This window comes from Symsagittifera roscoffensis, chromosome 10 (assembly GCF_963678635.1).
Source record: "Symsagittifera roscoffensis chromosome 10, txSymRosc1.1, whole genome shotgun sequence".
Lineage (NCBI taxonomy): Eukaryota > Metazoa > Xenacoelomorpha > Acoela > Convolutidae > Symsagittifera > Symsagittifera roscoffensis.
In genome coordinates this window covers 24017243-24043810 of record NC_087071.1, presented here as the reverse complement: position 1 = coordinate 24043810, position 26568 = coordinate 24017243, and the positions used below count along the sequence as shown (strand labels likewise).

General features: G+C 36.1%; 1 protein-coding gene across 1 annotated transcript; it reads right to left on the bottom strand.

The window, feature by feature from the left end:
* Positions 1–1469: 1469 nt before the first annotated feature.
* LOC134855017 (uncharacterized) lies at positions 1470–15441 on the bottom strand. The gene is made up of 6 exons (XM_063871397.1): positions 15201–15441; positions 6251–6490; positions 5735–5877; positions 5145–5286; positions 2042–2203; positions 1470–1747 (listed from the first exon to the last, which is right to left on the bottom strand). Exons 1-6 carry the CDS (start codon positions 15421–15423, stop codon positions 1542–1544), a joined length of 1116 nt encoding a protein of 371 aa, XP_063727467.1. The 5' UTR covers positions 15424–15441; the 3' UTR covers positions 1470–1541.
* Positions 15442–26568: the final 11127 nt, after the last annotated feature.

Sequence of the window (26568 nt, the reverse complement as noted above, 5' to 3'; positions counted from 1 at the left end):
CCTTGATTGACAGACTTTCTTGTGTGCTTGGAATAACTGAACTGTATTCTGGAAAAACCTCCTCGATGGATTTTGTGAACGAGGTATCGAACGACGCGAATGGCTCAAAAGTGTCGAGAAACGTTAAAAATCTTTTATTCTGGAGTCTTGATTTGCTGCGTTTTTTTGTATCCGACTTTTTCGGAGACAATCCCACTGAGAAGAAAAAGGAAAGAGCACTTAATTTGGAAAAGTATGGTGCACAGACTGCTTATAAATTCACTTTTTTTGTTTAAAACATGTTTAAAACGTTTTAAACGTTTAAAACGTTTTTATTACTCGAAAAAAATTTTTTTTTGAAACCCTGTGAGGGAGTCGAATCCCGAGGCAAGGGCGTACCTTACCCCCTGAATCCGTTTTTTGCTTAACGCAAAAAAAATCAAAATAGTGGTTTTTTTATCTAAAAAATTTCAACCATAAGCAAATCATTTGACTAGGTTTTTTTTTATTTTAAAGAAAAATTGTATATATTGTCGCCTTGTGCAAATCGTTTGCTGACCCTCTAGATTATCAAAAAACATTGGTCGAATGAGACCATTCATACGTCTTAAGTATGATAGGACGTTGAGCAACATACGACGATTGTTTGCGGTACTTGATTTTGAGAGAAAAATATCTTCTCATCAACTCAAACGAGTTCGATTTGATTGAAAATGACATCAGGGTAAATTTAATTCAAATGCCACTGCTTGAGTTTTGTTTGACATCTTCAGGAAATGAAATAAAATGGTAAGGAATTAAACTTAGGGTTGACTTGGTTTGCTCTGGTTTTACTGAGCATGTTTTTTCATAGTAGCGTACCGCACTCATTCAAAATCTTGAATAGAACAATCATCCAATGTATGGTGCTTGAAGTTTGTGAGACACTCATTTTTGATTTTTTTAATATAGCGTGTATTCAAGAGCCAGCGCAGGGATGAGTTATGGGACGAACAAAAAGGATAAATTTGGCGAATTTCAGTCTAAAGACTGTGAGGACGCGTTTGATATTTCAACTTTTAAGCACCATATCCACTACCTTCTCCCATTCTCTTTAATCGGACAATTCAAGGGGTCAGACATGCTTTTCACTCAATTGCTCTGCAAAGTTGCTTGAATTCGCGTAACAAGAAATTTGAAGATAAACATTAAAAAATTCTCCTCTAAACAATCATGAAAAAGTATTTTCAGTGATGAAATTGACTGAAGTTCCTTAAAACTATTCAAGTTTTTTTGTTTAAACGGTTTGACAGTGCAATTGTGTTTTGATTAGGATGCTGAATGAATATATTAATGATTTTTAGATTCAACATTAGAACCCTAGCCGAATGATTTTTCAAAAAAAAAGTGTGACCGACTCATCACCTGCAAAATTTTCAAATCATTTTCGTTTTGATTCAACATTTTTTCTTACTTAAGCAGAAAAAAAACTGCCAAATTTTTGTGTTTTTTGTGTTTGTCCGGAAACTGAATTGGTGATTACGGGAGTAGGAGAGAGAGGAGATTGGCGAATTGATGATATCTCAGTTTTGCTGCTGTGACCTTGACTTATCCATGCCTCCTCCCTCGTGACCTTGGCTCTGACTGTTCTTGTTTTTAGAGGAGCTGACTTTCTTCTTCACTATCTGTTTGCACGTGGATGCAGCATAGAGTGCCTCTCTGAATACTGGCCCACTCAGGATGTAGAAGAACAGGTTCAGTGAGTTCTGCAGCACTAGAGCCCCATCCCCTAAAAATACATCATCATCAGATTCGTAGTCACAAATCGGGATGTTGAGGCGCTCATTTTGTTTTGCTTATCGAAAAAAGTTGTTTGTTCCGGCTTAGGATGTTTTTGTAGGTTGCATCAAGAAAATCTCGTAAAGCACTAGCTTAATTAAACGTGTTGGCTTACTTATACTGCTATAAGTCTGTTTCTCTTCGAATTGAAAGATGGAATAATTTAAATGTAGAAATTAAATGAAAGTTTGGTTATACGCTTTAAGTAGCGCTTATTGTAATATCTGCAGCTTTAACTTCGTACCTAAGTTGGTGGCCCATTGGTAGTCGCCGGCAGAGTGTAGAGCAGAGCCCACTACATTGGTGGAGCCCAGAATGACATAGGACATAACCAGCGCCATGATCATCCTTCGAAACCCAGCCTCCGTCCTCAGTCGCTCAGAGGAGCTGCGCTTGCTGCGCTCGACTGAACATTTTGAATCGAATTAACATTCACCACACTGTTGAGCTGGCATCAAAAACGCTTAACTCTGTCGCGTTTACAATAATCATATATGAAGGCTTGCAATTAGAAACCTAGAACCAAGTCAATGTACTCCCCAAAACGCTTTATGGAACGTTAATTGGGTCGGAAACTATTTTTTTAAAGATTCTTGAACAGTAGAAAACTAAATGAAGGGGACTTCGAATTTAGCTTATGGGCACACCTGATTTTTTTTTTTGAGTTTCTCAAGAGCATTTATAAATCATGAAACCAAAGTGTTTTAGCAATAAACACAGAAGTTTGCAGTCAACTAAAACAAAAGAAACGATGCCCGGGTTGACCTCCATAGACCGAAAATGCCACTCATACAATTCCATAAACTAAGTCTATGAAAAAAACTGATCATACAAATTTCATAAGTTTTGCTAAAATGGGGTCATCGAATTGTCGAAGAACTTGTGTTCTAGTTTTGGCATTTAAGTTGGTGTATCTTCCGCCATAAATAAAAAAGAACTTTCTTTTTCATAAAACGCTTTTTATACAGTTTCAACCCATTTTTTAAGCGAATTTCAGCCTTTTTTTGAGTGGTTTCGAAATTACTCAATTTTTATGTTTTTTTCACAGCAAAACAAATGCGGTACTCTAACAAACCTTTTCAAGAAAAAATATGCATGCAAAAACTAATTATTTGTGTGCATAATGTAGTCCTGCTGGATAGACAAAAAAATTCTAAGACCTAAGACAATTCAGGTCGTTTTCAAAATATTAAATTTGCAAGACGGTGAAACCTTTGGTTTTCTACTTTTGAAAAATCAGATTCAAAATCACATTTTTTTGGTTTATGGAATAAGATTATTCATACACTTTCTATTGGTGAAAAAATTACTTGTCATCAACCTTTCATAAGTTTTCTGTTCGTTTGGAACTGCATGAAACGTTTATGATTATTACGCTTGCGATAGGCAAGCGTTATCAAACTGGAATGTAGACTTTTTTCTAGTCAACAACTAGTTTAACAAAATAAGTTGAATAACTTGACAAGCTCAATGCTCTTCACTTGACATGCTCAATTTCATGAAAACTCAAATTTAACTACTGACTGAGTACTATTTATTACAGGGTAGTTTCAGGAGGGACTTGGAACTTTAAAAAAAAATTACTTAAAGAGTTTTTCCGCTCAATTAGTGTCTGCTTAAAGATTGTCAGCCTTCGGTTCGTAAACTTTGCCTTGTTGCTAATTTGAGTTTCGAATGTCTTGATTGGCATGTTTGCCTTGAATTCTTGTTTGACTTAAAATGAAAGGGTTTTCTATTTTCTTTTTTTTAAGACGCTTCCAAAATTTTTACAATCATTTGCAAAAAAAAAAACGTTTTTATACCGAGTTTCAAAAAAGTGTACACTTGGAAAAAACGCCTACATTCTTGTGTGCCTGCCAACTCACCTGGTCTCCTTTTGCTTTCCCCTTTTGTCTACAGCCTTCGAAAGTGTCTGTGGGGGGAAAATTTGACTAAGATTTTTTTTGTTATATCAAAAACTAACCTACCAACTCTGATATTTAGGTTTTAATAAATCGAATGGAATTGGAAAGTTCCCGTCAAGAAGCAGTTTTTCCCTAAACTTTTTGTACATAAAATATGGTCCGCGGAATAGTCAAATTTTCCATTTTTTACTCATTTTTTAAATTTTTTTCCAGTTTTTCTCAAAAACTAACACCACAAACCTGAAGTTGTGGGTTCAAGGGAGATAACGGATAGTGGGAAATTTCCCTGCATTAACGATTACATTCAAAAAACTTTACACAAAAAGTTATTGTCCTCGGAAAGGTCAGTTTTTTGTTTTTTTGATCCTGTGTTTTCAAAGTTTGTTGACTTTAACCAAAAATACCCTTCTATATCTGAGATTTTGGGTTCAATCCGAAAAACGCGCAGTGGGAAGCTCCACTGCATACGCGATTACGCCTAAATCGTTCATACAAAAAACTATGATTTTGTGACCGTTTTTTAAAACTTTTTGATCTTTCTCAAATACTAATCGGTCAAACTTAGGTTTTGGGTTCAGTCTAAAGATCAGATTGGAAGATACTCTTCTACAAAAGCAGCCACGCCCAATATTTTTAAAGAAATGTCATCTCTCTGATTTGTTGACCGTTTTTTTGGTCCTTTCTCGATAAGCATCCTGCCAAAAATGATATCATAGCTTTAATCGACTTAACAGTTTGTTGGAAACAAGTGAAAGTTTTGAAAATTGGACCGTTTTCTGGAAGTTTTTTCTACTTGACTTGATTATTACTTGCCATTTCTCAGGTTAAGTTTTCAATCGAGAAACAGTTTTTGGTAATCTTCCCTCCTTCACCGGCCACGACCTGCGTTTAGCAGAAAAACTTCATGATTTTTTTTTAATTTTGACTGTTTTAAAGAAATTTTGTTTTCAATTGACTTAAAAACTATCCTATCAAATCTGAGAGTAAAATTCCAACGCGATTTTTTGGTCAACAATTTCCAAAGAGTGCCTAAAAACGCGTTTTTTTGTTTTTTTTTCAAAATTTTGCCTGCGGCGTAGAAAATTTGGCTAAAACCGTGCTTAGGGAGAGCTCGAAAAATCAATTCGGTCGACCTGAAAAAAAGGTCCCAAAATTTTTTTAAAAATCCCCCCCCTCGAGAAAATCCTAGATCCGCCCATGGTTTTGGGCAAGGTCTAAATGCCTTGTATTTCTAGAGATTCGTGTCCATAGTTAGGCGGTTATTTTACAAAATTAGGCATAGCTTACATGATCCTAAATTACTAACGTGCCAATTAGGCCTCTTTCTTAAAACAACTTGTTTTGTTAGGATAATGAAGACTAACACACAGGACTAGGCTGGCATTGGTGCACTAAAAAGGTATTTTATTAGGAACAATGTTATTTTTGAACAACTGGTCTGACATTTGGAGCTGGCGGCGTTGAGGTGTAGGATGAATAAGATAGAGAACAGGAGGATGAAGAAGCCAGGCAGTATGAAGTAGAGCAGGTAGATCTGCACATTGAGATACACAAACAGAGCCAACTCCGGCACCAGCTTGCCAAACTGCATCACCCAAAACACCCAAACATACAATACTCCAATCTTGAACGCCATTCTAATACCCTTTTAAATCTCGCAAACAAAAACTGAAAAACAAGCTATCTTTTGCAGATTAGCAGTAACTATTCGTCTTTGAAGTGCTTAGTATCAGACAATCCGTCGTGCAATTAAATCTTAGGACTGGAAACAATTTTAAAAGACCAACACAAAATTCTTCTTACCAAGAAACTCTCTTATTAGTTATACCAACCAAAAAAAATCTCAGCTAAATTTGACAACTCGAGCGCAAGAAATGAACAAAGAAAACAAAAGAGCACAACACATCAAACTGAGCACAACAGAACCCAGATAAAACACCCCAATATCTCGCCAGATTTTCCCAATTAAATCGTAAAGATACCTAGAATTGATATTAAGTATTTTTTTAAAGAAAAGTGAAGAGTTGCATTGCCTCAAGGACACACTCCCCCTCCACTGCTCTGTAGAAAAATAAGAATGGCAGTTGGGACACCCACGTGAACAACACCACCCCCCAGCTGCACATCCACACCTGCTTCCGAGTCCACGTGCGGTGGTAGAAGATAGGGTGGCCCACTGCATCAACACCACTTTTTTCAAAGTCCACTACTTTTGCACTTTTTGTTTGATAGTATTATTTATCTTGTTTTCTCAAGTTTTTCGATTTCTTATTTTTATGTATTATTTTTCAGAACATTTTTTTTCGAGGTTAGAAATGTTGTGTTGTCATCATGGGTGTATTCAAAAATGTTTTGTACAATTCTATCGCCAAAGACTTTATTTACCCAAAAAAAGGATGCCTCGAGATCTACTAAGGCCTTTGCTAGCCTAATTTACTTTTTAAAATCATCATTTTTTGATTTATATGCGTTTGTAAGTGTCTTGAAAACCAATTTTTCCCCAGCATTGAGTATTCGGAAAAAACTTTTGCAAATTAGTGGATTAGTACTAATATGAAAAAGAGAAAACAGCCCTGAAATGTATCGGTTGAGACAGATCAACACGACATGCCAATTGGCCGAATGGTTGACGAGCCAATCGAAGCAGCCGAAGAACTTGCAGGCCAGTTCGGGATAGGGTCCAGCAGTGTAGATGTTGAAGTTGAAGAGAGATTTGAGCAGCATGTCGAATACTGCATCCACCACCAGAGCAAGCGAGTTCCAAAACGCCAGCAGTTGCACCGAAAGACCTGGAGAACAAAAGGAAAAATCATAAGTAACTAATAAACTAATTTAGAAAACTAGAAGAGGCTGCTGTACAAGCATGGAACCAGTTCCAAACTAGTATTTATAAACCAATTATATTATTGATGGATTATCACTATAAAATATTTGTAACTAACCAATCATGTTCGATCTCTAACATTGACACTTATTTGTTACAAGTGCTGGTTTATACAAGTAGTATCAGCACCAGAACAATTTGAATAAAACTTTGAATACATTTGTTCTCCTTCTGGATGAACTCCAAGAACTAACTCGCAGAAACCAGTATGCACTAGATCTTCTGAGACTAGGAGATATAACAGTAAGATTATGATCGGTATTAGACTAAGAAGATGCACGAATATATCCGCTCGAAAATAAGATAGCATGACGAGCAGACAGTGTGCCTTATCTGAAATTACTCTATGAGTATAACCAATAGGTCATAACTCAAATAGCACAGAATTTTCCGACCTCTTGTTAAACGTTTGCTAAGAAAGTAGAAAATGAAAAAGGAACTTGGAATTTATAAGAAGAAACTGGAATTAGAAGAAATTCTATCGAGTAAAAAGACTACGAACAAAGCAATCTCGCATCTACCGACGGATCCAATAAATTTAATTGTAACTCGCACAGTTTATTTGAATTTACTCACAGCACATTTCAACAGGGATTTTGGATCGCATGGGCACGCAAGCAGCTGAAAAACACCATTCGGCAATGTATACCACGAGGCCGCATGCAAAAAGAACGATCAGTGGTAGCTTTTTGTGTATACAACGTCAATTATGAGGCAGATCTATGATATCTATAAGATAAGTAATCAGAGACTTAGCGCTTCGGTGAAGTTGCCAAAAAGAAAAAACAAAACAGTTGATAATATTAAATGGCATTTCAAGTCTAAAAAATAATACTATTTCGTTGTTTAATTGGTAAACTAATTGTTGAAGATTCACAACTTAGAAATTTTTCTTATTCGATAAAATCTTTTGTGAGTGGCCTGAAAATGAAAAAATCGTAGTAAGAATTTGGTCAATCCATTCAAAATTTCACAACTTTTTCTTCATTCTAAAATTCATTTTTGTTCACATTCTCGTCGTAATTTAGTCAGGTTGACACAATAACTAGACCAAATGACTTTATCAAATACCTGCAGAGCAATTCATTATTAGTTGATACTCACACTAATTGTTCATTTTGTCCGCAAAGCGGTTTGGATGCCCCACCGAAATTCTCCGTCAATAATCAAGACTTTAATTTAGAAAAACGAAAATTCATATCATAATTCATAATGGGGGGGGGGGGGGGGGGATGGCCGGACGCCTTTCTCTGCAGGGATTCGGGGATTTGACCCCCTGCCGACCCAAAGGCCCCCCCCCTTTGTACTATTTGGGATATTCATTTTTAGTTGACGGACTCAAAAATTTTTCTACATGCGCTTTTGGCGCCAATATATACTAATTTTTAGAGGGGAGCGTGCGCCGAAAAAAAAAGTGACTTTTTAGTCAAAAGTTTCCAAAATTGCCTGAAAATACCTTTTTTTTTTCAAAATTGCCTAAAAATACCTTTTTCAAATCATAGATTTAGTAGGTCAAAATTTTCGAGTTGAATACTTTTTTTTGCCCATTAGGAAGTTTGGAAATATAATTTGTTTTTCTTTACAATACCAATGTAATTTTCTCGCGATATAATTGCATTATAATCTATTGTTCTTTCTTCTTATAATCCGAAGAAGTTTTTTGTTCTTTTGCGCTAAAACCGCAAAGCAAAGCTTTATTTTCTGCCTTTCTCGTACCTCGACAAACTGTATATCCGAAAGACTAAAACCAAAACTCTATTTCATCTTATATGTAACCAAATGATAAGAATAGATTGAATAGTAATGTCATGACAAAATTACGAAAAAAAACTATCGACTTAAGTCTTACGTGAGTTGACAAGAAAGTGAGAGAGCAATTTTAGCAACAAAGTTGGCAGAGAATAGAGAGTTTGTTGTTGTTGTAGCTACTTCAGTCTCTGCTTCGAACTTCTGATTGATTGGGAGAGATCGTTTATGTTTGAGATAGATAGATAGAGAGAGAGAGAGAACGAAAATTTTCAATTACATTCAATTTTCGTCTTGTCAAAAATATCATTGCAGTTCCCCAAGGTTCTCTAGCGTCGAATCCTGCGTAGAAGGGAAGCCAACTGTTCCACTGATAGCGTCTTTCGGCTGGCGTAGACACCTTTTATCTGTTCAACTCGCTCAACAGGGAGAATAGATGTGGTGAAGAAATACCCATTCTGGGGACCAAGTTTTTCGTTTTCAGCGTACGGGGAACTGAGTGAAACTTCATGCCCGATTTAAGCGGGCTGTTTTTATAAAGTGCGGAGAACCGAGATAACGTCTGGTTTTGTGAGGTTGTGTCTTTGGCAGCTTCTTCGGAGTTCTACCATGAGCTCTCAATGGCATGGGAGGTAGGGTGTACCCAGTAACTAAAAAGATGTTTGGTGGTGTGTGGTCAAATGTAACATCATGTGCAGACGTCGGGTATGATGATGTTATTCAGTGTGGGACGGTAATCTTTTAGGAGTTTTGGTGGCTGTTGGTGCTATATAACAGCTTGGGAAGACTTCGGTTATCTTGTTGCTTAGTATGTGATGGAGTACCCGGATCTAAGTTATGAGAGTGTGCATCTGGCTTTCCGGTCAAGTTTATTTTCATTTGCTGATAAAATTGGTGGTATTTTGCCAAGAAGCTTAGATTTTGTTCTAAGAAGATTCTGTATTTTTTAGATTCTATACTTCTAAGAAGATATTTAACCCGTGATTATCGATCATGAGATTATCTGATCATTTGACCAATTCGGAATTTTAAACGCGCAATATATTTCGTGCTAGTAACGCGTGAGTGGAGATTTTGTCCATTTAGAAACTGTTCCAAACTGAGTTGAGGCGTGTTGTTAAAGTAATATTAGGGTAATATTCTTAGGGTGCTATTTGGGGCGTACCAGGCTAGTATGGTCTATTCAGGATCCTGCTCTATGCAACAAAAAACATGACTGTGTACTTGACATAGCGGACTGAGTTAAATATCAAAAATATCTCAAATTTGTTTTGAAACGTTTCACTTATTTTTGAAAACTCTATCAATTACTTTAAGCAAACACACAACTTTAAGCAATACACACTACAATAGAGACCTAAATTATCAGTCGGAGTTTTTAGGGCTGTACTCTGATACGAGCAGTCTTCTTGAGTTCTTGGTAGGGATCGAAAATGTGAACATTTCTAAATTGGCTTGAAAAATTTTAAAATATTTTTTATTTGCAAAAAACTCTAAAGTTTGCATATAAAGTTTTTATAAAACTCAATTTAACGTTATAGTTATTTTCAGTCTAACTGTAGTGACAACTTTGATAAATAGTTTCAGGGAAGAGCCGTTAACTGAGGGCACGTCGAAAGCTCTGTGCCTTAAACAAACTGTCACTTCATACTATTTGTTGTTAGTAGTATAAAAGAATGGATTAGCGTGAGTATATGAACCTTCGCGATTTACTAGATGAAATAAAGATAAGTTCTTTGAAAACAATTTTTCCAAAATGAGTTACAGACTCGGAACAGAAAAACGAAGCTATTATCTCGCTATCAAACAAGGGGGATAAACTGGAGCAACGGCTTTCTGATCAAGAACGCTACACCTCAACTGACTGTGTAATTGCCAAAAATTTGCATTTTTCACGAGATGGCACATCTTTGGATTCACATGTTTCTAAATTCTTTAAAGTTTTTTTGCTTTTTTTACGGCAATTTTGTCCGGAGAATTATGTTGCTTGTCATCAGTTGACAAAGGAAAGGAATAATTTTTTTGCTCCTCTAATAATAGTCCAGTTCAGATAATTTGGTGAGAAAAATGAAGAAAACCGGCAAAATCATGGCTCCCCAGCAAAATGAAATTGACGAAAAAACGACTTCTTGTTATGCATTATGCACGTGGGCTGGGTTTGATAGTAACTAACGCATAAATTCCAAGTCAAAGTATTCACTAAAATTTTGAACAAAAATTAAGGAGTTATCATAATAACCTTGCAATGCAGTTGATGATATACGCAATAAAACCATAAAAGAGTCCAGAAGAGCGTCGACATAATTCGAAGAAAAGGTAACAAAAGCAATCACCCCAGTAATTCGATCTAGCACATTGATTGATCCAGATGAAAAAAGCTAAATTTTAAAGCGTCTGAGAGATTCAACCGGAGACAGTGTAGCTACTAGATTGCCCAGTGCGTTACAAGATATGCGCACGAAGGCGAAGGCACAAAACACTCGTGATGAAAATCATTCAGATTTAGGAAAATTTTGTCGCTAGGCACTACACATTGAACAACGACACAGTAATGCTGCAAATTACATGTACCTCAAACAATTCCTTTGTTTTTTGGCAATAACTTTTATATAGAAAACCTTTTTTCGAGAGATAAAAAAGGACTGATCTAGACGATGAACTACTTTTTTTGGTCACTTAGATGTCATCAAGAACAATAAATAGTAGAAATTGAAAACTTGGGCAAAAACCTGCCTTAACAGCATGATGTGAAATTTGGCTGACTGATACTGATCAGCCGGACCTCTGTTTCGTGGAGGGATAACAGCCTATTATATGTATTAAAAGACGCGGAAAAACGGGTCGAAAACTGTCGTGCCTTGTCAGAAATGGTTTAACTAAGGAGTCAGAAACACACTTAAGTGAAAACGAAAACAAAGTTTCATCGGTTTTTGACGGTAGAAAAAAGAAATTTTTCAAATCTCGGTAGACCACCATCAACATTTTTTTCTAATTTTCTGTGAAGTCTCGACCGACTTTCAAATTAAGAACTGCTGGAAAACTAATATTTTTCTTTGTAGGGTTTTGAATGTGAAAAGTATTTTGAATACTAACTCTGGAAAGATAGCAGAATGTAATCACGTTCTGAATTGTTTCAATTTTGCGGCACAAACTTGTTCATGCACAAAAAGCAAAAAAATAAACTTAAAAAGAGCTCTTTTCCAGTTTCCCCCTTTGAAAATACCGAGTTTTATGTTTGTTTTACGTGTTATTACGGCTAAACGCGTGATGTTACGCTGTAAGGTATGAAGAACAAATCTGTTCAGAATTGTTGATTTGTTCACCACGCCAAATTTCATTGCATTGTGACAATGTTAAATAGACTTTTCAAAATTGAATTTGAAAGGGGGAACTGGAAAAGAGCCTTAAAAAGTTCTGAAAATTTTTAAATCACATGTGGTGTACGACAAGGCTCTGTTTTAGGATCCTAGCATATGTTTTGATACGACATGAAAAGCTATGATTTGATATGATATGATAAAATTACGATATGAGATGATTCCAAATTGGGGGGAGCGGTGGTCAAGTGGTTACGTATCCGCCTCTCAAGCGAAAGGTCGGATGATCGAGGCCCATAATGATCGTGCTCGTTTCTTCAGGGTGAAAAAATTTTGAAAAAAAGTTTGGCTCTGTTTCGCAACAAAACTCAGACACTTTACATAAACGAAACTCCAGATCGTTTTGACCTGATAAATAAAATGTGAACGTAAAACACCTTACTTCTTCTCACCAACTTTATGTATGGTTATCCAGGGCAACTCTCTTTCGCTCTTGATTTGTCCTTGTGTGGTTTGTTTTTATACATCGTTTGTTTTAGTATAAACATACCAAAACGAATTCAACCCAGGTCGAGGTGCTCACTTTATGTTTCGACTTTTGAACTTTTGAGCGCACATGTCATTGCTAGACCGAAAAGAATAGTCGAGACAGGGGTTTCAGTCGAGCACAAACTTGAAACATACCGGGGTTGACCTCCATACACCGAAAATGCTTACCATACAATTCCATACAACAAAAATCATTATCATACAATTCCATACATCAATTGTATGGAGAAAATGGTTGTCATACAATTTTCATACATTTTCGAAAAACAATAGAAAAAATGAAACCATTTCTGCGGCTTTTTGAGAACAGTTGAACAGACTGGTGACAGAAACAACTGATTTTAATTTTTTTTTTTTGAAAAAAATGCTCACCGAACAAATTTCATATACGACACACAAATCGAGCACAAATCGAATTTTGTACGCAAACAAATGATAAGCATTTTTGGTCAACCCGGGTACCTGTAGCACGGTCGAGCACGGTTGAGATCCTTCGAAAAATAGAGGTTGTCCCACAGTAACTCGGAGTCAATAAGGTAAAATTCTTTCAAATACCAATACATTTTTTAACATTTCTGACTCAAATTGCAGAGCCGTATTCCAAAAATTGAATGAAAAATAGCTCAAAAATAATTCATTTCTATAGAGCATTTAAATTGCCAATAATTCTAATCATTTCACTCTCATAAGATGTTACCCGAGAAGCATTAATTATAACGTTTAAATTCGGATAAATTTTGTTGCTTGAAAGTAGGAATAAAACCGAACTCAGTCGAACACGGTCGAAACATATCTTGCTTGGGTCGAGCTCGAAAAGCACAAATTTAATCGGTCGAGCACGGTCGAAACAAATGTGGGCTGGGTAGAGCACGGTCGAGCACATTTATCTCGGTCGAGCACGGTTTAATCACATCGATTTTGGTCGAGACGGTCGAAGCATACCAGTTTTTGGTCGAACAGTAAAAAAAACCGAGTTCTGGTCGAGACGTTCGAAACATAACGATTGTTGGTCGAGGCGGTCGAAACATTTAGTGAGCACCTCGACCCGGGAAAATAAAAAATATTTTCACAACTTTCTTTCGGTCGCGACGGCTGCGGTTTACTTTTCTTCGGTTGCGCCGATTGCAGTTGATTTTTTTCAGGTGCGCCAATTGGGGTTAACTTTCCTTCGGTCTCGCCGGCCTCGGTCCGTAAATTTTGGAAGAAATAAAAATTTGAAGAAATAAAAATTTTGCTAAAGAAAAAAAACTTCGTTTTTTTAAAATCAGCAAAAAAATCTGGTATACTCTGAATAAAACCTCTGAAACAACTGCTCTGATTGGATGGTTCATCGATCGAAGACCGAAACAATCTGCGCCGAAAAACGTAAGCTGGCGAAATTGACTGAGATGCAAGCAGAAAAAAATCCAAACAGACCATCACTAGTATCGAGGGAATGCCATTCGAACAGTAAACAGGAGGAAGGAGATTCGGAGACGCAGAGCGAGAGTTCGGGAACCCGAAAAAATTTGAGGCAACGCAAACCTATGGACAAAATGGGAGGGGTGATGAGTGACTCCATTACTAAAGAAAATCCAAGGGGTGGAGAAAAGTTGAAGAATCCAAGTCAAAACTTTCAAAATTTGTAACCCAGGTAGAGGAATGGCCATACGCCTAACACTCAAAACTGTTTCAGTGTCGCTCATTATTATATCAAATTTAAATTACTATGTATTTAATTTTTACTTCCGTAGGGAAATGTGAGGGGCTTTATTTGGACTATTTAGACGTCGATCATTTCAGTTGATATCTATAACTATTTATATTCTTGATTGTTTTTCATATCACTACTAAGTGTGAGCAGGTACCTGCCTGTCAATCAATCTAGGTTTGTCTAGATGTTGACCTCTAATTCAGTGTCTGAATTATATGTTGAAGAAACAAGTTGAATTTACGCTTAACAAAAGAATAGCTTAACAAAAGTATAATTTTATTAACCCTTGTTAAGTGTTGAAACGTTCAACAAGACTTTAGGTCGTATGAAAGAGTGTGGGTATTTTTTTGCGACTACTTAAATACTTGGAAGAGAGTTCGCCGATGATTCAGTCACCTGCAGGGCAGGAGAGCTTAACAGAGAAAACAATCAAGAGATAAGTTCAAATGAAGCCCGAAAAGGTCCAATAATTGTTTCAAATAGCCCAATTAGCACTTTGAAGTTATTTTGAATTGAGATCAAACCACTCTCCCAATCTTTGAATATTCAGTGATGGACAACAGCCAATCCGAAACTGCCGTTGACATAATGATGGATAAGATTTTTTTTTAAAAAATGTTATTTACAACCCTCAAATGAAATTGTCAGCTGCTGGATTCATGATTTGATTTACATGTGTACTCACTTTGAATCGTTTTCATTTGCGTGTTTTATTGAGCAGCAAAATTGGTTAGCAACTCATACGTGTTCTTTCTCTTCGCCATATTTTGAGCACATGTTCTTGCAAGATTTAGCCTCAGTGCCAACTACAAAGGGTCGAGATCAAATTCGTGAATAGGGCTAAGAAAAACAAACTGAATGGGAAAAATTATCATCTTTTCATTTTGTGTATCATTGTTTCTCGATAGTCAACAATTGGCAGCCCTCGCAATAGCGGCCGAGAAAACTCTTTTCTTATTCACGGTGAGATTGGTATGAGGTAAAACTCCTTGCGGTTTGCAACAGGCGGGACCTTTTTATTCTCATTTCGATTTAGAAAAATAACCCCCTCCACCCTATGTTAGACTGAGTAAAAGTCTTATCCTAGTTTCGGAATTTAGCCGCGCTGAATCAAATTCTCATGTTCCAAACAAGACTTTCTTTAGTTTTTTTATTATTAAAAGTTTAATTGATTAGTTTTGTTAAGGCTGAATTCGACACTTATGGTCGAAGGAGACATCATTCGAAAGGCTGATAAGTCTATTTGATGGATCTCCCAGCCTGTTGCTACCTTCATGGAAAATCGAAAACAAGTTTATTACTTATTTTACCTGATGCACTTTTGTTGCCGCCTAGTCTGGCTACGATCGAAATTGTGAACAGGTTGAACACTATTCCGAATACGCCGACAGGGCCAAAGTATGTCCGGATCCACGCCAGTGTCATCGGGTCACTGCTGCTGAAATTTTTGCCGACAGCAGAATCTTCAGTCGTGGAAATGTCGCTAAAGTTTGTCATATTTAACGTTTTAGCATTTGTTGTCGGTTTCACCATTTGCAGTAAAAAAACGAAAACAATCTTTATGGCAAAAAGAATCAAAAATGGGCTGGAAAATTCAGTCAAAAGCGTTTTTGAAAAAAGATATTTCAACAAAGAATAAAAAAACAATATGGATGGCAGAAAAATAACATAAACTCAGTTTTCAAAGAATTTTTTTACTCGATAATAATAATTGGTCCCACGCCAATTTACCAACTACTTGTTGACTATATTATAGTCAATACGATTCCCCATATTCTCTCGAGACTTTAACAGTTTGATTGTTTCATTCCTTGTCAAATATTTAGATTGAAAGGCAACAAGACTGCTCGTAATCAGGGCAAAGCCCTGAAAATTCCGACTGTCCCTTTGTTCATATCGAATAGTTTTTGGGAAAATAAAATATTGAAAACCGATACATTTTGGACAAAATCAAATTGTAAAAGTTTGAGTCGTACGAAATTAATACGACCGATTAGCTAGCCTCAATTCAACTTGGAACGATTTTGTTATGCGGGATAATTCGCCACGCATAAATAATTCGTGTTACGCTTTCAGCATTATCAAAAAACTCTTCAAAGCAGGCATAATTTAGTCCATGACATGGCAAATTTGGCAGTTTACAAACCCCCAGAACTTTACAAAAAATAATCTGAGATGAGATATGTTTTTATATTTGAACTCAGGAAGTCGATATCTTCAATGGAATGTAAAACACTTCTAGTGAAAATTATTATTTTGATCGGTGAAAATTGACTGAATAAAAAAACCACACCGACAATAACTATTCCGTTTTTTTTCGAAAGCCGGAACAACAAGACTGTTCGTATGAGGGCAAAGCCATGAATTTTCCGACTGACTTTTCAGGTCTATGGAGTAATAATAACATGGAATAAGTAATTGTCAAAAAAATGAACATTTTTTTTAATTTGAGATTTTTTGTGAAAATCGTCCCCCACACGCCATATAAAGTATAAAGTGATATATTTCGCCCCTACTATAAATCAATTGCGGCAAATAGCCTGCTTCAACCAATTTGGAACGATTTCTAAAACGGACTAAATCTCCGCTTACGCGTTAATAGCGCTAAGAGTATCGCGCGTTACTTGTCCCAAATTGGCCGGAATGGCAGTCTTTAAACCCCCATAACTCTACAAAAAATGATCACTGGTAAAATATCTTTCAAATTTGAGCTCAGGACAACAATACCTTTTGAACGAATTTTTAAAATTTCTGTCGAAAATGGCTACTGAAAAAGTCGAATTTTCCTGAAGAAAAAAAACCCGAACACAAATATTCCGTTACTTTCGTTTAAAATAGACGGAAGAATGACACAAACAATTATGTCGCCGCTGATTCTCGCAATTTAAGTGATCTAGTTGTTTTATCGGTGGTATATAAACCAGCCGATGTATAAACCAGCTACCATTTAAACCAGCCGAAAATGCGTAATTGCTATATAATAGATAAGTAAAAATTATCCCTGGTTGCCCACCGTGAAGAAAATGGGAACAATACACATCCTTGCATGATTTGTGTGGAAAATGGCTAATCAAGCGTCGCACAAATTCTTTTTTCAGCGACTCTTAAAACAACTATTTGAATGATTAAATCAGTTTTAAAACAGTTTCTTACCATTCTGGATTTTTTGGAAAATTTTCACCACCCAAATCATACAACATATATATGCTACTTGTGCAAGTGTTGTTTCCATGTATTTGCTTTTATATTAAGAAAAAAGAGAATATAATCGAATAGACACCACCAAAGTAAAACTTTTTTTATCAGAACAAAACACGCGTTAAGAAATTGTTGAAGTTTTTCACTATGCGAACCATACGCCGCATCATAAATAGTGCTATTTACAAAAAATAACTTTATTAGAGCATGCGAAATCACAACCAACACCGTAAAAACTTTGTTGATTATCGGGGTTTACTTGCATTTTCAAATATTGACAAAAAATTGAGTACAGATTGGTAAAAACGTAACCACACGACGCTTCATATATGTTTCCATGGTAACCATACGTCGCGCCATGAAGATACCATGGTAATCATACCTTGCAAACATCCATGGTGACATATATATTCTCAACAGCCCTGGTAAAAGTAAAATTATCAATATTGTCTAATTTTAAGTCCCCCATAATAAAAAAAATGTGCAACCATACGTCGCGCCATGCATGGGCAACGTGCTGTTTTAACATATAAGGTTTTGGTCAAACCGGGATATAACAGATACGAAAATTAAGCCAATTTGATCCATATCACGTAACTTTTTGGCTGGCTTATATACACTGCGCATTTCTGGTTGGTTTATACTTCGCCTGATTTATTCACACTTGTTTTATCTTAAAAACTTTTAGTTACTTTAAAAACATCCGTCTTTATGTGAGACCACTTCAAATTTTTATTGCATTTCATTGACACAAGAATGATTTAACTACCCAGACAAAAAGCATAAGACTTGAAACTAAAATCAAGTTTTTCTCAATTTAGGAAAGCTTGATTTTCATATAGGACTCTTGAAGCTTCGAGATGGGAATCTTGAAGCCCCGCGCCTTTTCGCAGAAGCAAATCGGACACTAGACAAACAGTAGTCGAAAATAAAGATCTACTATTATGTTGATGGAAATTTAGCCGAACTTTAACTTTATAAGATAGTAACCCAGGTTTTTGAAGCATTCTGAAATCGGAACAACTTAGCAACTTGCGCTTGAACACACTGAAAAGTGGTAACTTTGTTTTTAGGCGCAATCACGAGTATACAGTAAAATTTAATTTTAACACAGATTCGAAAAAAAAACCCAAAATAAAAATGAAATCAAAAGAACAAGTTCTGATACTAGGGTCTACATTTTGCAATTTTTGTTGTTGAATTGATCGACAAAAACCTTAGGAGCTTGGAAAAAGCTCGATGGTCATTGAAAAACTAGGCAAACCTTACACGTTTTACCTGTTTTTTGCAAGTTCACTTTTTGTGTTGCTACGATAGAATACTAAGAAACTCGTTATGCAAAATCATTAGTTTGCAAAACAAGGATAACCAGTTTCTTAATGCAGTTCTCTCGACAGCGAGAGGTGGCTTGTTTGTTTCTTCCGTTCGTCTACTTGCTTTACTCGCTTTCTTAGCCTCATCGGTAGTTGCGAAAAAAGACTTAAGCAAAAGTTTTGGTGTGGAGAATGATGATGAAACCTAAAATGATGCGATATAAAGGTTGGTGTGACTTTGGAAAAACTGAAATTGCTCCGGAAAACGAAGTCCGAGAAATAAACAGAGCCAATTTTTGACAGTCTAGTTGTAAGCTTGATTATAGGACTCGAACCGTCGGACGTTTGAATTTTCTCTAAGTTTCAAGATAGATTTGTTTTGGAATGGTTGAACGTCATCCCATGCAAATATCGAAAAAAAAACTATCGGACCAACAAGTTAGAACCGCGATAGGGCTTCGATTAGGCTCTATAATTTGGGAACGGCGTAAATATGTGTAAGGAGAAAAGGTTTCCGTAGATTGCCTTAAGAGTATGGAGAGTTTCTCTAGACGGTTTTACGCTCGATCCATAAGCTGCTGGTAGCAGCTCTCGTGGGATGCATCAGTAGTAGACACCCTAGGACCCAGTGAGTTTAGTGCGGGTCGGTTTGTAACCCTGGTACGGCTTTCGCTAAAGCGAAAGAGCAAAAAAATGACAAGGGTAAAGTCTTAGTGGGTGATGAATATCTTTTTCAACTGCTAATTTTTGAGATTTACGGCGCGGCCGGCCCCAGCAGCACGGAATTGTTTTGACAAGCTTCGTAAGAGCCTTTATATAAGTACTGCGGAATTCAAGGCGGGCAGTTTCCTAAAACAAAAAAATCTCCCTGGCTATACAGATTGATAACTCCGTATACGTACTCCGCACAAAAAATAGCAAAACAACTTTCGACGAAAGGTTTTATTCGTATAACATACTAAAAATTTACATATATATCTATAAATATTTTTTTCTTGTGTCGAGTTGCGTGTTCTTATTGAAGAAGCGTAACTTGCATCGAGTTTAACTTTAATCGCATCAACAATAATCATCACCTTTTTATTAATATCACAAATATAAATCCATGTGCAAAGGTTTTGCTCATTCCAATTCCTTTCAAAGTAATCCCTCTTGTGTTTAATCAGTTTCTTCCGCAGACACTTTTCGTTAAAAATCTATCACTTTTTGAACAACATTGACTCTGCACTTCATACTTTTTGTCCGGGAAAACAAATCTTCGTCTTTTGATTGTACCACGGTTTTGACTTGGTCCAAACAAGCTGATGCAGTTGTGTTGAAGTCAACGTAATATTTTAAAATACTATCAGTCATTAAGTTGATAATGTGACTCTGATAGTCGTTAGAAGATTGGTAGTTGTCCCAGTTATTTCATCCACGTTGAAGTCTCCAGTGGGGATAAGGTCATCAAGACATAAATGCTTCAGGATACTAAAATTGTTTCGTGTTCCAGCAACAGTTGATACTTACATTACTTTGGTGGATTGCAAAGTACTGCTACATGGCACGGCTTACAGGTGTCGACTCTGATCATTCCTAGTGATGTTTAACCACTTATGAGTAAGCAGCTGAGATTAATTTCTGTGTAAACTTTTTCATTTCTGACAGCAATTAAAGCTCCGCAGTGTGTTGAAATATTTTTTTAGGTTGCCGATTGACTCTGTCAATGCTGAAGTCTGGGAGGAACAATGGAGTTTTTTAACATCAAATGTCAGCCATGTTTCAGTCAGTAGTTTTATGTCGTAGTTTGGCTGATCGATGAAATCGACTAGTCAGTTTCTCTTTAAAAGGTCAAACAGGCTGCGAAAATTATAGGAAAAGATTTTTAAGCGGCCGAAGTCAGCAGTTTTCCATAGGTGAAGACTCTCTTTTCAGGGATCGCTGCATCTTAAGCTGCGACGCACTGCCTATAACAGTGTATCATAACTTTGTGGCTTCCTCTCCGTCCTTCCGTTTTGCTTCTTTTATCATAGGTTGAATTTTTTCTGAGCTTCTTTTGAGTAAATGTGAGAAACAATATCTTGCTGTGCTCTCCAATGTGCCGCAATCCTTTAGAATTCTCAGGGATCGGAAGATGTTGGCTTTCTCCTCCCGGTCTTTGAGTACGATTTTGCATGACGTTGTTTCCGGTTTCTCCTCATTGCTGTGTTTTCCTAGACGGTTGACATTCTCCACCTCTGGAAGAAAGCCAATTAACAGCTTTAGGCCTCGGGTGCAGAAGTTATTCAGCTCCGCAAGGTCATCCTTTTCCGATTCTCCTGAATTTCGTTGCTCTTAGTTACATTAATAAGTACCAGATTGTTTTCGCGCCTTTTGTTTCAGTATCATTGCATTGATTTTCTCTTGAAAGATTTGTCAATTATATTGAGCCTTTTTTGGTGGCTTTCTTTTCGATATCATCACATATTTTACAAAGCCATTTTAAACATGAAGACTTCTGTTTGGCGCGCGATGCAATTCATGAGCAATCACCACCGTGACCCAGTTCACCGCACTTTGAACAGCAAATCGATTCATCTTTTTTTGTATTAATTTTTATAATCTCAGCAGGGGAACTTAACTGATTGGTTTCTCGGTTTTTCAGACATATTTAATTTAATTGCAGGGATTGAAACATAAAAATAAGGGAAAAAATCAAGCTAGTTCGAACGTCTCTTGGGCCCTTCCTACCACTGAAAATCACAAAAGAACTTATGCGAGGCTCTAACTAAAGCGAATTACACATTGTTTAAGGGTTACTTAGCCACTCCCAATATAGGTCACGATGTCACTGAAGTTCCCGATCTCATTAGATAATCAGCACTGTTTACGTAAGTTCAGTTACTATCTAGCCACTTCCAACCAAAAAAAGTTACAGCAACTTCTAGCCACTTACAACTAATAAAGGTTGCAAACAGTTCTCCCGGCAGCCAAGGGTTACTTGGGTGCTTCTTCCGCTCGTCTACTAGCTTTACCCGCTTTTTTTAGTCTCAACAAGAAGGAGGTAAAGCTACCTACAGTGAAACTTTTGGTTTGGACAACGGGGCTGGAAATTATAATGATGCATTAGAAATTTGGTTTGATCCAGCAAAATGTGAAGTAGCTCCGGATAAATAAATACAAAAAAAATTGAACTGAGCCCATTTTTGATTAAGAAATTTCTGAAAGGATTTTAAAACTAGAACCTACCGATGTAAAAAGGTTTAATGCTTACCAGGATAAAATCGGATCGCAATGGTTGACTGTCAAACCGCGTAAAAATCTAAGATTTAAAATGTCAAATCAACCGCTTAGAATTGCTATTGGACCCCTCCTAGGTTCAAAAGTGTGAAAATTAGATGCATTTTCGGAAAATATGTAAATAAAATGGATGGCATGGCCTATTTTGTCTTAAAGTGTCAGGGAGATTCTCAAAGCATTCGAATTTCAATGCCTTCAAAACCAAAGTCTCGCTTCCACTCACATTCTCTCTGTGTTGGAGCCACGACACCTCCATATGACAGATCAGAAGCGACCAGACGGATTGACGCTCGTCCCATGGGCTGTTGGTAAGCAGCTCTTGTTTAATGGTGGGATTTAATGGCAGTTGACTCCCTAGCCCCTAATAGAATGAGCGCAGGCTCGGTTTGTAACCCTGGAACGGCCACGGCCGCGGCGGAAGATCGAAACTCTGACAAATATAGAGAATTAATTAAGGATAGATAAATTTTTCAACCAAAAGCTTTTGATGGCCAGTGTGCTGCCGGCACTAGCACTGAAACTTTACTGAATGAGCATTGTAAGAACATGAGCGCTTGTACCGTGCAACCCAGGGCAGGTAGTTTTGTTAAGCAGGTAGTAGTTCCCTTAGTTAGCAAAACAGATTACGAATGCTGCCTGTAACCATGGGAACAAAAGCGCAGCTTTATATAAGTAAAGGATAAATCCGTAGCCTCAAATCAGTTCGGTATTTTTGAGTCGCTTTCAACTTCATTTTAGTTTAGAAAATAGACACTTAAATTGAATTAAAAAATAGTTCCAAATGTGCAAAAGAATTAATTGAAAATAAGTTAACATTAAAAAAGGGTTTTTGTAATTATTTATATTTTAGATCAAAAATGTGTGTTGCTAATGTTTTGATTACAATAAGTTTCCAATGATGAATCTTCTTAAATAGGAAAAGAAATTTTTTAATTTTTGAAAAATTTTAATTTTGATCTGTGCTTGTTTGTATGTTAGTATATCGCATAAATTAATTTTTTCACCTATAATCTTTTTCCATATAATTACTGATCGTTTCAAAAATTAGCTTCTTATGAATTGTTGGTTACATCTTTATACGGATTATAACTTTTTAGTTCTCATATTTGTGTCGATATGGTAGTTTTTGTGTTTATTTCTTGATTGAGCAAGTGACAGTCGTTTTTTTTGTTTCTAAAAGTAGCATAATAATTTCCAATAAAAACCATGGGTATATACTTCATTTTATATTTCAATTTTAAATCAGGCGATGAGTCAAACTTTGCAGGATCGCAGCAGATTTTTATAGCTCAGCTCTATTGTTTTGCTAGTGAAATCAATATATTAGCTGATATTCGCTCGAGAGCACGGACGGGTAGTGAAAAAGATTTGTAACGTGCGTTCATGATTAATAGGCAAGTTTTGATTGAAAATCGTTTTTTGATTGATGGTAGTGTTTCAACTCAGCAGGCCATTTTTCTATGAGTCATTTTAACTTCCACTTGAAAGGATAGAAGTTGTCTAATATCGCTTCCAGATAAATGATAATGCTTATTTGCAATGATTTCATGGTCTAATGTAATTGAAACTTAATTGTTTTCATGGTTTCGCGAATGTTTTCTGTTAAAGATGATAAGTTCTGTTTTTTTTTGAGGAATGCCCAAAAAAAAGTTTAATAAAATTTTGTAATTTTTGTCCATTTCTTTTAATACTAAATCAGCGTTTCAAATTTTTCCGCTAAATAGCGTGTCATCCGCATACTGTACTACTTTGCACGAAATAGCTATATGTTATTTTTAGGTCGTTGATATACATATTGAAAATCAGTGGTCTCAAAACGGTGCCCTAATGGACACCTTGGTGCAATGAAATCCAATCTGATTCAATGATTTTCTGATGTCGTGTCGATCGTTGATGAAGAGTTTCACTTTCAGAGTAGTTCGGAAAATTATTTTTTGTTGTAGAAAGTTATGATCAATAGAGTCGAATGCTTTGGAAAGATGTAATAATGAGCAAGCATTAAACTTGTTGCGATGAACTGATTTTTTGAAAAGCTCGGCGCAGAACAAGATTGCATCTTTTTTTGAATAGAAGGTTGTCAAACCGATTTGGGTGTTACTTGACAGGTTTTGCGGTTAAAATATATTTCTTTGTTTGTTTGTATCGAAAATTTTTCAAATCCTTTCGATAATGCACTTGTTATTGAGATTAGTCTGTAGTTTTTTGTTAGTTTTGGATCGTATTTTATGTATATCGGTGTGACAATGGTTTTCTAGGCTTGTCGGGAGAGATATTATATTTTAGATTTTCAATGAAAAGCAAGGTAAGATGTAGGTACATTTCATTGCAACCGTCTTGTAGTGCCTATGCTGGAATATCAGAGGGCCCTATGTGGGTTTTTAGAATGGAGTTTTAAACGTACCTTTTGCAGTCAACGCTGGTTGAAAAAACCTGAAAGAAAAGTTATTTTTTTTCCTTCAAGTTTAAGTCATCTTTGAAGAAAGACTTATGAATAAATTTGAAAATTTGTAGTTATCCAAATTTGCCATTTTGAAACTGTTTATAGCATTTTCACCGAAAGAGTTCTTACAGCATAATTATGATTTGATGATTGTTTTGAGTTTCTAGTGGCGTTGATAATATTTTATTTTCCACTCTCAGTTTTTTTAGCTGAAAAGTAGGAATATGAAAGTTTCATCGTGGACATTCAATCTTGGCTTATCGTTAGGAAGAAAATTTTTGTGCGGCGCACAATTTTTAGTTTTTATTATAATGTTGTTGGTGAAAATATTTTAAATTGACTCAGAATCATTTTGCTTGTAAAAGTTTTCCCAGTTGATTCTAGGTTGGTTTGTTTTATACTCATCTTCTGAGTTATTCTTTTTTTCGTACATTTTGCGTTTGACTGGTTTCGTTCCAGCAGAAAAATTTAGTTCTGTTATAAAAGTTTTGGCTAAGTGGTTTGTTTTTAAGGATGGCGTGAGTACCATTGTTTTGTTTGATTGATCTTTCAAGGCTTGATTGGTTATAATTTAGTCAATTAGGGTTTTCCAATGCGTTGGTATTGTTTTGTTAGTAAGGTCAAGGTTGTAAGGAGCAGGTATTGTATCAGGAGACTCTTCTCGTCTGCCTTAAGGTAATTCAAATTGTAATCACCTTTTAAGATTAAATTGAAATTTTAGGATTGCGCATAGTCAATTGAATGAGCTAGTTCATCAAAGAATTCAAAATTATTTGCTTTGCACGGATTATATGATATATTCAAAAGAGTTTTTGTGTCGTTTTTTAAAAAAATTTGTTTTGATTGTAATCCAGATGGTATCGTATTTTTGATTCAGTTTTTTTAAGTCTTACCTTGGTTTTGGATTGAGTATTTTGGGTATCATGAGCATAACCCTACCACTTTTTGATTTTTTTTCAGGCTTTCACAGATCTATCCCATCTAAAAGCAACGTGTCTCGTGCTATCAAGAATTCTTAGAGGCTGGTCGTTTGATTCAATGACCCAAAAAGCCGAGAACTGTTTTCACCAATTGTTTTCACAAGTGTTTTCAGATCTGAATGTTTCCTCGCTAAGCCTGTTTAGTTTAAATGTAAGTCTTTGATAGTGTTTTTTATAGTTTATCAGTTTTTTCGATCCTGTAATAAGCTATTGTTGGACCCATATTGGGTGAAAATCACCTGCATATTAGGAAACTGAGACGAGGGATTGCTGCATTCTAGGAAACGGATCCAGGGGCTCAGCAAGGGGAGTTCAGGAGAAAGGAGCTAACAATGAGATTTCAGTCCAAAATTCCAAAAAGATTTTCGGATTAGAGTATCGATTAAGTCAATACAAAACGAAAACAAACAGTTGGTACGAGGAAACGCTAAGTAAGATTTAAAATCTCAGAATTCTAGGAAAAGTAGGGACTACAAAATTCTTACGTAATAATGCTTAAATTGATTGGTGGAAAGATTTTATTTTTTTTCAATAACACTTACTGGTCTTTCATGATGTTTTAACGTCTGTAAATTGTTTGATACCAATTTCATTCACATAACCATGGACATAGTTCAAAAAATGCTCGAATTTACATTTTAATAATTTTTAATCCTAACTATTTATGTGTTGTGCTAGAGCCCAGAAAAACTATAAGCTTGGATTTATACTGTTTTACCAGCACGGATCGCACTTGTTTAAAAAAATTACCAATCGAAATTTTGAAAAAGAGAATGAAAAAACTTTAAAATAATTTTGCACTTTTTAAATTCATTTTTGATTGAATTTCTGATGTTTTCAGGTGGAGAATGGTTCTTTTTGTGACAACCAGTTTTCTTGCGCAAGGCCAAAAGACCTTGATGCAGCAAAAAAAAAAGAAAGTAATGGGGCCGCATCACAGCGATACTGGGCCTAGCATTGAACCACAATCAACTCAAGAGGACAAAAATCTTTTGAATTTGCTCGATAGAAGCCCATTGAGGGGAGAAGTTAATTTAGTGTTGTGGCAGGATATTATCAATAACTCTTTTACCAGCCTCAGCTTTTCCTCTATTTGTCCTGTGATTTCCCGAGCTGTTCGTTTAGGTAGCTCAAATCAACCTCCGATCGAAAATACTTAGGATCTAATCCAAGCAAAAGCTCTCCCACACTCGGACAGTTCCAAGTGCACGAGAATAGGGAACAATTTTTCTCATCTCAAGTGAGTGTGTCTAACCTAATACACTAACGGAGGACTTCTTCTATGTGTTTCCGGTTCGCCCGAGTTTTCCTATTAAGTAGCTCACGGCAACAACACAACCAAAATAACAATCGAAAAAACTGTTTGAGTACTTTTGATGAACCCAATCTAGAACTAAAAGTTGATCTAGAATCCTAATCTCCGAGCCGAGTGGTACATTTACACCTGATACATACAATCCGAAGGCAGTTAACCTTCTATTTCAATTCT